General features: G+C 36.3%; 1 protein-coding gene across 1 annotated transcript; it reads right to left on the minus strand.

The window, feature by feature from the left end:
• Positions 1 to 3207: 3207 nt before the first annotated feature.
• On the minus strand, positions 3208 to 5198 carry LOC148362453 (snaclec coagulation factor IX/factor X-binding protein subunit B-like). The gene is made up of 6 exons (XM_088339283.1): positions 5135 to 5198; positions 5028 to 5055; positions 4856 to 4941; positions 4583 to 4714; positions 3534 to 3639; positions 3208 to 3460 (listed from the first exon to the last, which is right to left on the minus strand). Exons 1-6 carry the CDS (start codon positions 5195 to 5197, stop codon positions 3390 to 3392), a joined length of 486 nt encoding a protein of 161 aa, XP_088195409.1. The 5' UTR covers position 5198; the 3' UTR covers positions 3208 to 3389.
• Between the last annotated feature and the right edge of the window lie 11821 nt (positions 5199 to 17019).

Raw genomic sequence — 17019 nt, forward strand, 5'->3', positions numbered from 1 at the left:
TGCAACTGTATATTTTTGTAATGTATTTATTTTAGAGATTTTTTTCTGTTATGAGTTCTACGGACGAATCAAAAAGAAGGGGCAGAGCAAACGAGGGCTGATGGGAAGTGGGGTCAAGCTGAGTTACCGGTAAATCTGTCTGTTGTCGCAGCGGACAATAGTGGATATATATTTTTCCCACCCTTAACTTTGGAAATATACATTTTGTTTCCTTGGATTACTTTCAACGGGACCCGGACTTTACAAGTCTGCATCATACATTAATTACGGGTATCATTTTACTTTCATGACACGGACTGTAATTCTAGAATTGTGTTCAATTGATTTTGACCTGGATTGACCTATTCACACTAACAAAGATGTTAAAAATGTCATATTGCCAGACATAACGAAAATGCGTCTATGCTCGATTGCTGTTAAGATTGTCGAGAAGGGTTGTTCAAACCTCACATTGTTTGTTTACTGTTATTAGTGTCAATAAATTTGCTCAAAAAAATGTGGTTACAATCGTGGAACAGCCTGGTCTGGGTTAAACTTATGATTGTGTCACAAGTTTTAATGCAGGCGCACGCGGCTTATACATGGGTGCGGCTTGTGTAAGTACAAAAGTGGTGGGCGCGGCTTATAATCAGGTGCGCCCTATAGTCCTGAATTTACAATATTTATTTCGTTTTTGTTAAGTTTTTACCATCATTAGCAACGTATTTATCCACCTAATTGGTTTGTTTATAAATATAGATCTAGATTGTAATCAATGTTCCCTCTAAGCTGCGTGTGCGCGCAAGTACGCACTACCCAGAGCTTATCTGCGCACAAGAAAACAAGCCAGCTCACAAAAATTAGGGCTCAAAATTGCTAATTAAAAAGCGAATTAAGTCAAAGTTACAGTGCATGAAGGTAAAAATACATGGGTTCCCCTGACGCTGTGTTCTAAATGCGGTATTTTGAAGTCAATGTCGAAGTAGAACGAAGTTGAGTAAAGTCAGTAGAGTTTTTCAAGAACCGAGTTCTTCGGCTCGGCTCACTAAAAATAACTGGCTCTTTCGGGTCCCAAACGGCTCTTCAGGTTGTTTTTGCTTCTAATCCCTACACGACCATATATTATGTAAAATTGTGCACAAAAATGACTTAAAGGAAGGGAGGGAAAAAGAACAAAAAAGAAAAAAAATACCAAAATGAAAAAATGAAAAAAAAAACAAAACAAAAAAAAGAGAAAAAAAGAGAAAAAAGAGCAGGAAAAATTCAGAAAAAAAGCCAGAAGGAAAGAAAGAAGCAAATAAAGGGAAACAGAGGTAATAGAAAACAAAAAGGCAAAAGAAAGTAACATCTAGGAAAAAATATACACAATTAGATTTTTTTAAAAAGGAATTTTCAAAAAAGGAGAAAAAAACAGGGAAAAAGAGGAAAAAGTTTGTGTTGCATTCAAATAATTTCCAATTATATCAAGTTAATCTTGTTGCCAACATTGTACTTCCACTAAAAATTTTAATTAAATACAGTTCTGTATCGTACAATAAGCCCCCAAAAATGTTAGTATTATGCAAGAAAAGATACCAGGAATAAAATAAATGGAAATCTTGTAAAAGAATTGTAAAAACAAATGACGTTTGTAGGCCCTGCAACCTTTGCAATCGTACATTAGTCAATTCATTCAAAAGTGAAATATAATTTAGCATTGCCGGAAACTCAGCAAAATGTAGCGTGATGCCAAGTTTCAGAAATGTTTGTTGATGATATAGTTGCCACACTTGGGGTTGCTGTTGCTCACTGTTGTTTCAAGCGTTGCTCACCGACTTTGTGTGAACGCTCAGACCCGTGGAAAATTAGAGGGAACATTGATTGTGATAAATTTGTATAATTTAATGGTGATAGCAATATAATAACAATGACAAAAAGAATATTCATAGAGTTGATGAAAATAATAATGAGCGTAACAACAACAAAAATAATAGTCTCTATATAGTTACAATAATAACGAGCTTAATTATTAGCTTGAGCCATCTATTCACTGTATAAGGCTGCTCACTAACATTATTTTGATACCAATAATACTTCTACTAATAATGATATTACCAGTATCAGTAACATATATTATAATAATAATGATCAACATCACAATTGTTATAAAAACATCGGGTTAATTATTGAGTTTACCTATTTATTAACTCTTTAATGCTGCTTATCACTAAATGTTATTCAGACGGCAGTAATAATGACAATAATAACAAAAGTGACAATAAACGTTAAAAACAGTTATGATTACGATATTTGTAATATTATTATTGATAACGATAACAAGGTTTATTTATGGCTTAAACCACCCATTTGGTCTATATTAGTTCTAATCCGTATCTATCATTCAGAACCAATTTTCTTCCTCTCTTTGTTTTGACAATATTAATTCCTTTGTATCTGGATTTGAACATGTGAATATGTAGAAATTGTTTGAGCTCATCCTGTGATTTTTCCAAGGTGCGACTCCACATACAGACACACACATATTTTTCCTGGTGGTTCTCACTGGTTGAATCTTGAAATGACCACATCCCCTCAATTTATAGCGTCCTTCTTTTTGAATGAATCATTTTTGGATGTTTTCTGTTCATTTTCCGGGACCGGATAGAGTATTCGGATGAAGAAAAATAGAGCTGAAGAGAAGCGGTTCAGTTGCGGACATTAATTAGAAAATTTCAAAAACAAAATAATAGTATTTCAAATGGTTCTTATTTAAATTCTCAATGAACTAACAAGAATACAACTATTAGCAGAACTAAGATTTAAAATTCATATGCTGTACTATTTTTTACTGAGGGTCTTTCTGACACAATTTTACCTATGATTTTTGAGACAATTTATTACAGTCTAGCAAACATTATGATGAAAATAGTTGTTGAGCCAACAATTTACCACTCAGACACAATGATTTTTCAAGACAGGGAGACATTTTTACAATTTGTTGATGGTCCTGGTGTCTCGCATTAAAAGTTTGCAGCTAAAAGAAATGTTTAATTATCATCACGATGAGGTTTTGTTCTATTTCATTTTTTTCATTTTTTGTCCTGTGCAGTTTTCAGTTCAGGGGATGTTGTAATGGGGGTTTGTGCAACGCTTTGAGACTTTGAGACTGATACAAATAGTTGCGACTCGAGTTGTTTTATTCTTGTCACATATAAAGTAGATACTAAGAGACAAATACACATTTTTTAATGCTGAAAGTTGTATTCATTTATTTGATGCTCCTTGTCTTTACACATTTGGTTGTCATTAATAACTAAGCGTTTTGAAAGAAGAGAAGAAGACTGAATTGGAAACCCAGAGGTACAAAACATTAATGTTTGGGGTTGTGTTTAGCAAATTCCGTTGCGTCAAGAAAGGATGGTCGAACACGGTCAGTGGTAAACGTCTTTGATGCAAACATATCCATTCGGTTCATCGCAGCCCTCAACTTGCCAAACTCCAGCTTAAAAAATACAAGGGTTTTAGTATAAACTGTGATTGTACTGTTGGCAATTTTTGTTATTGTTAATACTTACTGGATGCAACGATTTCAACACAGTTATCCGTCCCGCTCATGGGCTCTGGGCTTGCGAAGGCATCAAAATTATTAACTGTGCCATCAGTCCAAATGTAATCATCCGCCTGGAAAACAAAATCAAATTGAGTGGGTTTCAGGTTAACATGGCCTGAGTAAGATGTTTTTTCGGCCCCTTGTTACAACATTTACCCACAGTACAACATAAACAACAAGTTGTTTTTTTTCGAGCCAAAACTTCAAACTGTTCTGGAAGCGTGCATGTGACTGCGAGTCAAGTGCCCCGTACGTCTCTAAGATGCATGTTTGCCATTGGTCCATGTCGCATAAGATGCTGATCTACTATTGGCTGAACTCCCTCCGGCAAAGCAACTTTCTCTCTTTTTTGAGTTCAGAATCTTGTGTAACAAACTTTAATCTGTTTAGCCACAGGTACCTACACTTGCGATGGTGCAAAAAGAGAAAGTAAATGATAACACAGCTTGAAATAACAATGATAAAAAATGAATAAGGCACAGGCATCGTTACTGTCACTAAGTGGCAGTGGTCGTAAACAATCAACTATCTTCAGATTCAGATTCAATCTGGACAATTATTAAGAATAGGGAGGCGATTAAAGCAGCAAATTTCAAGTTATTTAATAATATACACGTTTATTATATCCATCCATTTTCTGCAACTCGTATCCTCACCAGGGTTCCAGGAGCGCTAGAGCCAATCTCAGCTGTCAACGAGGAGGAAACACTGAACGAGTTGCCAGCCAGCCGCAAAGGAGTTGTTCTTAATACATACTATTTTGTTACTAATGTTTAATATGTATTTACCATTTTGATTTGATCTCGTGTACCGTTGGTTTGGAAGGCTTTGGGTAATTACCAAAGGTCTTTATCCCCAGCCATATCAGAATTTCAATTTGTGTTTCCCACCTCCAAAAGATTCATGTGGTATCCCAGGGGACTATCGTATTTGAATCATATAATTAAATAATTTAGGCCAAATGGCAAATGCATTCCTACAAAATACAAAACAAGGATTTAATCGATGTCTCACCTCCAGATTGTCATTGAGTCCAATCCAGAAGTCAGCGGCATTCCCACCTGCTACAGCCAGCTCAATAACAAATGCATTTTCTAGCAAACTTTCAATGGACACAAGATTTCCACCCAGAATGTTGCAGACGCTCTAATGGAAAGAAAAGAGAATTGAAATGTCTTATTTAGATCCACCTTAAAACATGCAATTTAAGTTCACCTTGAGCCAAAGCAATTAACCAACAAAACACACATCTTAGATTGCTATTTCGGTCATATGTTTCTTCCCTACCTCTGCATCTGCAAACATCCTTTCCTCGGGTTGATAAATGTAACAGGAACAGTCCAAGCGAGTCCAGCCTTTGGGACAGCCATTCGCTGCAACACAGTGACATGTCAATCAAAACTGTTTTAAATGCAAACAAAATGAACAAATTGTTTATGAGAGTAAAGCAATCAAAAACCTTTTTGTTGAACCTTCTTAAGAGACCACTGTGGAGAAGAAAAGTTTTTGAGTAAAACCAAGACTGAAATTCAAGTTTTCTCTCTTTTTTTTTTAGCTTTAACTTACGACTCCAGTCATCATTCCGCTCATCCCGCAAAGGAGAAACAACAACCGAAGGGAAAACGCCATCTGTACAAAATTAAAATATTCGTTATTTATTATTAACAATGGGACATTACAAATCAGCACGTATAAAAAAACTGTGATATAAGCGGACAAAGTCAGTTCATACGAAGTTTGTAAAAAGTGCCAAGTAAAGTCACCTTTGCAGCTGTGATGGTCTATACTGAGAACAGCAATAGCAGTTCCTTTTATACGCTGGGCTGAAAGTTTTGGAATGTTTCATATGTCAGCGTCACATCACACATTTTGCTTAATTAGCGTGAGTGCATGTCCGGTTTTCTCTTTCCCAAACCAGTTTTGACAAGCCAGAGTGAGGCAGATAAATTAACCTACACTAGTTAAAAATATTTCTTTAAAGTCAAAAAACACTGCAATTATCTATGACAATGTTATACTTACCTTCAGTCAAAAACAACCGCCATGCCATAAGAATATTTACATGCAGGGAATAGTCTGACTGGAATCAGAAGTAATATTGTGAGAGCAATCCGAATGAATTACATATGGCGTTTGTGAGTATTCCAATTACAAGGGCGAAGTGGGAGCAACGAAATTACACAAATAGAATTGTTTTCTCCTCTCAATTTCCCTTTTGACATTATAGGAAAATTTGTACTCCTTTGGCATCAATTTGATAAATTTGCAAATGATATCTGTAAATAACAATTTGACAAAGTTAGGTTTGATTGGTAAGGTCAAGCTCTAGTCTTTTCAATAAAACTTTTTGGAAACACCAAAGATGTATTATGGTGTTGTAATTCCAAATACGATTTAAGACACATACAAGACATAAGCGAGCTAAGCAGCTGTGTGGGGCCATTCTACCACTAGGGTACTCTCGTGAGCAGTTAACTTACACACACACACACACGTATATATATATATACATATATATATATATATATATATATATATATATATATATATATATATATATATACATATATATATATATATATATATATATATATATATATATATATATATATATATATATATATATATATATATATATATATATATATATATATATATATATATATATACAGGGAGTGCAGAATTATTAGGCAAGTTGTATTTTTGAGGATAAATTTTATTATTGAACAACAACCATGTTCTTAATGAACCCAAAAGTCTCATTAATATCAAAGCTGAATATTTTGGAAGTTGGCGTGGGGCTTTTTTAGTTTTAGCTATTTTAGGAGGATATCTGTGTGTGCAGGTGACTATTACTGTGCATAATTATTAGGCAACTTAACAAAAAACAAATGTATACCCATTTCAATTATTTATTTTCATCAGGGAAACCAATATAACAGATCAGCATTCACAAATATACATTTCTGACATTCAAAAACAAAACAAAAACAAATCAGTGACCAATATAGCCACCTTTCTTTGCAAGGACACTCAAAAGCCTGCCATCCATGGATTCTGTCAGTGCTTTGATCTGTTCACGATCAACATTGCGTGCAGCAGCAACCACAGCCTCCCAGACACTGTTCAGAGAGGTGTACTGTTTTCCCTCCTTGTAAATCTCACATTTGATGAGGGACCACAGGTTCTCTATGGGGTTCAGATCAGGTGAACAAGGAGGCCATGTCATTAGTTTTTCTTCTTTTAGACCCTTTCTTGCCAGCCACGCCGTGGAGTACTTGGATGCGTGTGATGGAGCATTGTCCTGCATGAAAATCATGTTTTTCTTGAAGGATGCGGACTTCTTCCTGTACCACTGCTTGAAGAAGGTGTCTTCCAGAAACTGGCAGTAGGACTGGGAGTTGAGCTTGAGTCCATCCTCAACCCGAAAAGGCCCCACAAGCTCATCTTTGATGATACCAGCCCATACCAGTACCCCACCTCCACCTTGCTGGCGTCTGAGGCGGACTGGAGCTCTCTGCTCTTTACCAATCCAGCCACGGGCCCATCCATCTGGCCTATCAAGACTCACTCTCATTTCATCAGTCCATAAAACCTTAGAAAAATCCGTCTTGAGATTTTTCTTGGCCCAGTCTTGACGTTTCAGCTTGTGTGTCTTGTTCAGTGGTGGTCGTTTTTCAGCCTTTCTTACCTTGGCCATGTCTCTGAGTATTGCACACCTTGTGCTTTTGGGCACTCCAGTGATGTTGCAGCTCTGAAATATGGCAAAACTGGTGGCAAGTGGCATCTTGGCAGCTGTACGCTTGACTTTTCTCAGTTCACGGGCAGTTATTTTGCGCCTTGGTTTTTCTACACGCTTCTTGCGACCCTGTTGACTATTTTGAATGCAACGCTTGATTGTTCGATGATCACGCTACGGAAGCTTGGCAATTTTAAGAGTGCTGCATCCCTCTGCAAGATATCTCACTATTTTTGACTTTTCAGAGCCTGTCAAGTCCCTCTTCTGACCCATTTTGCCAAAGGAAAGGAAGTTGCCTAATAATTATGCACACCTGATATAGGGTGTTGATGTCATTAGACCACACCCCTTCTCATTACAGAGATGCACATCACCTGATATGCTTAATTGGTAGTAGGCTTTCGAGCCTATACAGCTTGAGGTAAGACAACATGTATAAAGAGGATGATGTGGTCAAAATACTCATTTGCCTAATAATTCTGCACTCCCTGTATATATATATATATGTATATATATATATATGTATATATATGTATATATATGTATATATATGTATATATATATATGTATATATATATATGTATATATATATATATATATATATATATATATATATATATATGTATATATATATATATATATATATATATATGTATATATATCAGACATGGGGACTTGAGACTTAGTGACTTGGACTCGAGTCGACTCGAGTCGCTGTTTTTATGACTTGTGACTTGACTTGGACTTGGCAATCTAAGACTCGGGACTTGACTTGTGACTTGACTTGCCCAAGAAAAAAATACTTGGGACTTACTTGGGACTTGAAGGTGAAGACTTGAGACTTACTTGAGACTTGCACATGTGTGACTTGGTCCCATGTCTGATATATATATATATATATATATATATATATATATATAGGGCTTTTTTAACTAGAGGTTACAGTCAAGGTTTTACACCAACAAACCTTGTTTTGACTGTAAATCTCTAAATAATCTTCTATATGTATGCACATTAAACCATCTATTTTCATTGTTGAGACCCTTTATGATGAAAAGCCAGAGAAAAAAACACCGAAAAGCTCCAGCAAAGCACCTGGAGCAATTTGATTGGGTGAGCGGTAGGAATGGGCTGAGCTATACGAAGGGCATGCAAACACTCCTCCTCGCCCAACGCTGTCTGCACCGAAGGTAAATATGTTTGTCAGGGGACCGGACCAGATCGGAGGCAGGAGGCAGGAAGTATGAACTCATTCGCGTTAACGATCAGTACTTTTATTTAGCAAAATAAAAGTTGTCCAACACTCCGGGACAAAACAAAACAAAAACAGGTTTACAGGCAAACAGGAACTCAGACTAGGAATACTAACAAAACAGGCTTTAACTCAGAACGTGCAAACACAGGTTTTCTCCGAATTAAACAAAACAGGACAGAGCAAAACAGAACAGAAAATGCAATGAACCAGCAACCCGCAATACCCACAACCCACCCTTAAGAAGCCCACACGCAAATTCGACGATCTGCTCCAGCCGGTGCCCAGGGGGCGGGGCCAGCCGGTCGCCACGGCGACCATGCTGGACATGACAATGTTGGTATCCTCATTTGCAGAATTTTGTGACATGCTCACAAAATAATTTTGCACGCAACTTGTTTTGAAACCATAATTTAGGAAAAAAACACTCGGTAACCAGGACCAATTTTCAATGGTCTATTTGTATTGATATGAGACACAGGCTCTGGTGTAATTATTATGGTATAGATTTTATTAAATCAAATGTGCTGAAGAACTAACTTTTGTCTGGAAAGCGGGTTGGTCGGTTTTGTTGAATTTTGTCTTAGAAAATATGGTTGGTGTAACAAAAAAATAAAAAAATACAGCACGTGAGCCAGAAATGAAATTAATATTATTTTGCTTTCATCCTGAAAAGTCAATAAATAATTCAACCAACTTCATTTCTTCACTTACAATGCTTAATAATAAGCTGACTAATTACATTTTATAAAATACATTTTATACCTCTTTTAAATAAAAAAATAGGGGTGAATATTTTACACGGGTACAGGTTATAGACAAATACATACATTCATATAATATTCATAATATAATATGAAAATTCAATACATTTGAAAGAAGACTAATAAATTGTGAAGTTAAAAAGAGAAAAAACCTTTAACATTGAAAAAAATATAACCTAATATATTTTTTCCATTATGAAAGGCGAGGCACTGCTGCAAGTCACTGTGACAAGAGTCCTTTTATTTCACTTATATCGATAGAATATATATTTAAAATGGAGTGAAAATCAACACACACAAACATAATTTTTGATGCAGATTTTATTTAAACTCGTTTTTAGTCCTATATAGGTTTCAGATCATGGGATGTTGTAATGGGGGGTTGTGCAGCCCTTTGAGACTCAGTGCTTAAGACTGATACAATAAATATGACTTGACGTGTTTTATTCTGATCACAAATAAAGTAGATACTAACAAACAAATACACAGTTGTTTAATGCTGAAAGTTCATTATTCATTTCAATGCTCCTTGTCCTTACAAATTCGGGTGTAAATAATAACTAGGCAGGAAAAGAAAACTGAATTGGAAACCCGGAGACACGACACCATTAATGTTTGAGATTGTGTTTAGCAAACTCCATTGAGTCAAGAACGGATGGTCGAACGCGGTCAGTGGTACACGTCTTTGATGCAAACATATCCGATCAGTTCTGAACAGTCCTCAACTTGCTAAACTTCAGCTAAAAGATACCAAGGTTTTAGTATAACCATAACTGTACTGTTGGCAACACTTGTTATTGTAAATTACTGTTATTGTTACTTACTGGATGCAGCCATTTTATCACAGTTTTCAGTCTTGGTGCTCATGGGCTCTTGGCTTACGAAGGAATCAAAATCATAAACTGTGCCATCAGTCCAAATGTAATAATCAGCCTGGAAAACAAAACCAAATTCAATTGGTCTCAAATAAATATGGCTTGACATTACATCTGTTGTTCGATCGCCACATTCCTCAGGATTTTTTTCATACAGTTGACACAGAGGTTACGGCATTCACAGCCTACGATATTTTCAGTTTACAGTGTAGAACACAATGGGGATTTTTTTACCCCTCCTTAAGGCATTACTCCCACAGTATAACATCAAAACCACATTATTTCTTTGCCAAAACTTTTTTGCGTCCGTGCGTGTGACTGCGCTTCAAGTGCCGCATACGTCTCTAAGATGCACGTTTGATATTGGTCGACGTCACATAAGATGCTAGCTGAACTCCCTGCAGCAATCCTCTATTCCATCTCTGTTGCGTTCAGAATATTTTGTAACAAACTTTGTTCAGCAACGTGAACCTAGAATTGCACTGATGCAAAAAGGAGAAGCAATAAAATGTAGCTTGAGATAATAACATATTGCCATATTTCAGTGTTCAAACTTATAGATAAAAAAAAAAACTCAGAAATATTTTCTAAGAATCAACATTTGAGACACAATGATGAAAAAAACTGATATCCAACATTTTATATTGTGCTAACAGATAAACTATCGAAATGTAGGCATTGCAAAAAATATGGGGCGCTTTTAAGTAAATACTTTAACCTCCTTTTGCTGTGATCACAGCCACAAGTCTTTCTGGGTATGTCTCTATAAGTTTTGCACATCTTAAAACAAAAATATTTGCCGATTCATCCTTACAAAACTGCTGAAGTTTGGACGGGGATCGTTTTTACATCATTTGTGCAACGTTTGTGCGTTGTTTAAATCTTTCCAAAATTGCTATATAGAATTGAGGTCTGGACTTTGGCTTGGCCATTCTAATTCCTTTTTACTGTTAGTTTTAAACCATTCCATTGTGGATTTTGGTTAATGTTTACGGTTGTGGTCCAGTTTGAAGGTGTATCTACATATCTTCTCGTGTCTTTTACAGACTCCATCAGATTTTCTGCCAGAATCATGCTGTGTTCGGCTCCATCCATCTTCCTATCAGCCATAAAAATCTTCCCAGTCTTTGCTGAAAGAAAAGCAACCCCAAAACATGATGTTGCCACCACCATGTTTGACTGTGGTGATGGTGTTGTCAGGGTGATGTAAAGTGTTACTCTTGCTTTGCATTTAATGTTTTCCATTCAGCACAAAAAGTTCCATTTTGGTTTCATCTGAAAATAGCACTTTGTTTCACATGTTAATTCTCTTATGTGGCTTCTTGCAAACATCAAACGGACCTTTTAATGGGATTCTTTCGAAAAGGGCTTTCTTCTTGCCACATTTATGTAAAGGGGAGATATATGCAGACTACAAACAGTAGTACTTGAGAAAAAGAAGAGGGAGATAAACAGCTAGAAATTTTTATTTTTTCATCATAACCACTTTACTTAAAGTAGTAAAGTAGAATGAATGTCCTTGTGTTGGATGTATTGTGTATTTTTGATCAGTTTTGCTTCTTCTGCACAAATTGTTGTATGACAGGATGTTTTAAAGCTCTTAAATGCCTTTTATTTGTCAGAGAATGTAATAAATGCATATATATATATATCTCATCTCATCTCATCAGCTGCACCGCTTATCCTTATCTTGGTTTGTTGGACGCCAGGTACACAGCATTTGCAGGAAAATTGTGCTTACTCCATGTACTTCATGTTTATTTTTACCTAAAATATCTCATCTCATTAGCTGCACCGCTTATCCTCAGTAGGGTCGCGGGGGGTGTTGGAGCCCATCCCAGCAATCATCAGATCATCAGGCAGTGGGCAGGGGACACCCTGAACTGGTTGCCAGCCAATCGCAGGGCACTCGGGGACAGACAACTCACTCGCTCAGTCACACCTAGGGACAATTTCGACCGGCCAATTCACCTGAAATGCATGTCTTTGGAATGTGGGAGGAAACCGGTGTGCCCGGAGGAAAACCACGCAAGCACGGGGAGAACATACAAACTCCGCACAGTAAGGCCGGGAGCTGGATTTGAACCCAGGAGGTTCCCACGACCTCAGAACTGTATATATATATATATATATATATATATATATATATATATATATATATATATATATATATATATATATATATATATATATATATATATATATATATATATATGTGTGTGTGTGTGTGTGTGTATACTTAAATGCAAATGTGAAATTGAAACACTTAAGATTATAATTACCTGTTATTTAGCCCGGCAAGTTTATTATCCTTTTTTTTAAAGTCTAATCATTTAGTTAATTTCCAATGTTTCATGATCATTTTTTAGCAAAGTATTTCGCTTTTTTGCTTTTGGTCCTAAATTTTGATTTTGTGCATTAGTGGTTGTCTAACAAAGAAAGAATTTCAAAAAGATTGACTCACCCTATTTTGCAGAATTTTTCAGACAATTCATACCAGGAAGAGCAATTAAACACTACACTTATGAATGATTACCGTCAGGGAATTTTCCCCTTCTAATTATCAACACGCACATCTTCATAAACCCGCCATTGTATCTGACAGATAGATTACAACCATCTGCAGTGCTTATAATTACGCTAATTTTGTTGGAATGCAACTAAACTAGTTGAACTGTCTTCTTTGTCCCAGTGGCCATTTTTACAGCCTTTTTTAAATGAGTTTCATGGATTTAGCTTTTTTGCATATGAAATGTGCCTATTCATAAGTGCTTAAGCAACATCAACATCCCTTACAATTATAGAAGTATAAAATATGATAAAAGTGGTAACATTTTAAAGAGTACACAATGTTTGAGCAACATACATGAATTGCCAAACAGCCTTGATCGAAAATAGATATTGCACAAGCAGTAATTCATCACACTTTGGCTGACTGACTTTGGAACCGAAACTTGGAAAAACAAAGTAGTGTGAGACAATTTATTTACTTCCTACCATCAAACAGGAGAAAATGCTTCTTAAAAATTGTTTATGACCTTGGAAAAATTCTATGAATCCTATTTGGTATGTTTTTTCAACCACATTTAGATAAAAATTCCCACTATAACTTTCATTGTAGCTCTAGTATTAAAAACTGAGAGTTATTAAAATCCCAAATTCTGCATTGTATTCACTGGACAACTTGATTTGTCACTCAAAACATAATAAAGTTGCAGTAATTCTCATCTCATCTCATCAGCCGTACCGCTTATCCTCATTAGGGTCGCGGGGGGGCTGGAGCCCATCCCAGCCGTCTCCGGGCAGTGGGCAGGGGACACCCTGAACTGGTTGCCAGCCAATGGCAGGGCACACAGGGACAGACAACTCATTCGCTCATTCAAACCTAGGGACAATTTGGACCGGCCAATTCACCTGAAATGCATGTTTTTGGAACGTGGGAGGAAACCGGAGTGCCCGGAGGAAACCCACGCAAGCACGGGGAGAACATACAAACTCCGCACAGGAAGTCTGGAGCTGGATTTGAACCCACAACAGGTTCCCATGACATGAACTGTACCGCACAAGCGCTAACCACTGCGCCGCCGTGCTGCCCTGTTGCAGTAATTATGTTTCATCTTAACAAATGTTGACTTTTTAAAATCCTATTCTAAATTTGTTTGATATATGAAACATTGCAGTTGAATACGTTTCGTGACAAAGCCTTCATTGCTTCCGTGCCAGCTAGTTTTTTTCCAAGTGAGGCAGCATCCCATTTTCTGCAAATCACCCATTTCTCAACAACTTCAGCTGATTCTACCATAGAATGATTAAGCAATCGAAACTCCGTATTCATGCCTGGACATAAATAGAAAACTTCGATGTTGCCGAAAAAAGTGCAATCACTCAACTAGAAACATATGTGGAACACTTCTCTCATAAACCTCTCAAAACACCCTGTTGTTTTGTAGTTCATGAAAGAGGCATTTTTCACAAATTTAGGATGAAATTCATGATTTCCTGTGATCATTTCAATATTTTTATTGACTGATTTGCAGGTAGCAACACTATAAGTACCCATTACAGTTGCTTGTAAAATATTATAATATTTCACTTAACATAAATTCAGACTACAGGACGCTATGTATCTGCTACATTTTGAACACTGCAGCTTTAAATGTTGGCGGCTTCTTCTCTTTTTTTTCGGGATATCACTGAGGAAAACGGCGAGCTGCTCTTTTCCAAAACACGTGCTCTCGGAATAATGATATCTGAAACTATATTTGACGCTCTTCGAGAAAAATTAGTTGTTGTTTTTGCCAACATTATTCATATAATACATAACACTGGGCAGAAACAGAAGGCGTGGCAGTGCTTTTTTGAATATTTACTACGTACTCACAATATTGCAGCTTTTTTATACACGAATCAAGTTCTCAATTCATACATCCGACTTGAACGGCTGTGGAAGTTATCCATCAAAAACACTACACTTCTCCTACCGTATCATCTGCATCAATTTCAGGTTAATTAAGTTTCCTTTATTCCTTGAGGAACGTTAACAAGCAAATGCAATTTGTTCTGATGCTGTGGCAACCATTAATGACAACACAGAGACAACTTCCACGTCTGTCTTGCAATCTGGCACCACTCTCAACAGTATGGTTGCCTTTGAGTTAGATATATAAGGCTCACATTTCTTCGTGTTCTCTCTAGGCGCAGTAGTAAATATGTGCTTGTCTTTGAAATCGCCATCTAGAATGGTCACATGATGAAAACGCGTGACTTAAACAATTCGGAAAAGAACTGAAAACGACGCACCTGGGAAAAAAAATGTCAGGTATACAGGGGCACGGGACCGTTGCGTTCTGTTTCTAGGTTGGCAAGCCATGTGCGCCGGCTTTAAAATGTAGGAAGTGGACATTAATTAGTTCATTTGCATGGCTGTTTAAAGTCCTTTCCTGTCAATTGCTGTAAAATAAAATGTAAATGGTTAAAAACAATGTTTAAATTTTCAGGTTTGATTTTTTCTCAACCATCATCCTTAACAGAGTTTTGTGACAATCATATCAACTATAGGTTTTATAGTTTTATTTTATTATTTGTCATAAAGCACATAAGTGATTATGTTGGGAAATCAATGCGGACAAGTAATAATGCACAATAACTTTTTTCCTACAGAGAGCAATAACCGATAAAGTCATAAAGTCCGATAACCTTAATTTATTTTATTTTTCCTTTTTTTTTCACCGCATTCTATATTAAGATAAAACATTACAAAACATAAACAAAATCTATTCATTTTATGTGTGTCCTTATTTTCGTTTACAATCCAATAACATTGTACAGCCCCAGTAAACATGTCTCCAAAAAGTAGTATCGAGCCCGCCCTTCATCAATCAACAGATCAACACTTACTTTGTTTGCCCGTAAGAACTACAATGACAAGATATTATTATGAGCACACTAACATGCAGATTTTTCTGAAATAACATATGATTATGGGTGTGTGCATTATGTGAAAAGACAAGTGTTCCAGTACGTCACACATGCCTAAGAAAAATAACTCTCATTCCTGTCAAGTAACATTATCTTAGCTGAATGCATTAAAACAATTTTAAATAAAAAATAAATGCTGATGCAAAGAGGGCAAAGTATATTAGGCAAAAATCATTTTTTGGCCAATTGAAAGATCTCAAGTGAAGCAAATTTATTGCAGTGATTATTTGATAAAGGAGAGCAACACATTAGAATACACTTTTTTGTATGTCTAATACATGCTGACTGCACTATGTTCGTTCACTGCTCAAAACAGACACCGCACAAAAAAACTGAAAACTCGTGCCAACACTACCTCATACAATATAATGGTACTCATGTCTATGTTCTTGCACATGTCGACTGCACTACGTTTACTGCTCAACCTTGCACAATGTCTGACCATTTCTTTTTTCTGCACTATGATGTCTATGTTTTCACCAATGCATATGCTGACTATGTTTTTGCACTATGATGACTTTGCACCAAATGCAATATTGCACAACCCTTACGATACCAACGGTATTACGATAACGCTGTATGTAACATCCCACATGCCGACATTTCTTGTGTAAATACCATGTCAATTATAACTATAACCTTATCCCCCTTGTTTTATAACCTTATCTTCTCTGTTCCTTTATCTTCTTGGCTCATACCTCACTGTGATGTGTAAAACTGGAGTGTCATGCCCAATTTCGTTGTCACAATATGTTAACCCATTTTGTAACAATGACAATAAAGGTATATTCTATTCTATTCTATTCTAATAGAGAAAAGGAACATATTGTGCTCCAATAAATCATACCAGGAAGGAGTTATATGATGATGCATGGGGGACTTTTAGCTCATAATTGACGACACACCCAGCATCGTCAAAAGTATTCCATCGAGTCACAGACAAGATGATAGATCGTGACTTCTGGCTGCATAGACATTCATGACGATGCTTTTGGTATGCAACTCATCCAGTTGAATTAACTTCTTTTCAGAAGTTCCCATACTCTTTGTCTAGTTTTACTTTTACTCAAATATTGTAATGTAATTTAAGTTCAAAAAATGAAAGTGTAAAGTGTGTCTGCATAGTCCAAACATCAACTTTAATGACATTTTTTGTTTCTCAGTATCAATAGGAATTGCCCATCTGATTATCTGACATTTAACATACCGTATTTTGTTTGTACGGAATAGTGTTTTACAACTCTTAGCCTGCTCGCGCCATTACATTTTTAATTTCCCAAGTTAATCAAAAAGATTAAAAGGTCAATCAAGTATGCAGTATGCACACTTGGCGCCAAGTGTGG

The sequence above is a fragment of the Urocampus carinirostris genome, chromosome 7 (assembly GCF_059441175.1).
Source record: "Urocampus carinirostris isolate Australia breed hairy pipefish chromosome 7, RoL_Ucar_1.0, whole genome shotgun sequence".
Classification (NCBI taxonomy): domain Eukaryota; kingdom Metazoa; phylum Chordata; class Actinopteri; order Syngnathiformes; family Syngnathidae; genus Urocampus; species Urocampus carinirostris.

Bases quoted from the DNA above. Each gene is read 5' to 3' on its own strand.
- LOC148362453 (XM_088339283.1), bottom strand. From the start codon at position 5,197: ATGGCGTTTTCCCTTCGGTTGTTGTTTCTCCTTTGCGGGATGAGCGGA. The intron at 4,942-5,027 runs GTTTTTGATTGC...ACTGTGTTGCAG, and splicing joins TAAGAAGGTTCAACAAAAAG to CGAATGGCTGTCCCAAAGGC. The intron at 4,715-4,855 runs GTAGGGAAGAAA...TCTTTCCATTAG, and splicing joins GGATGTTTGCAGATGCAGAG to AGCGTCTGCAACATTCTGGG.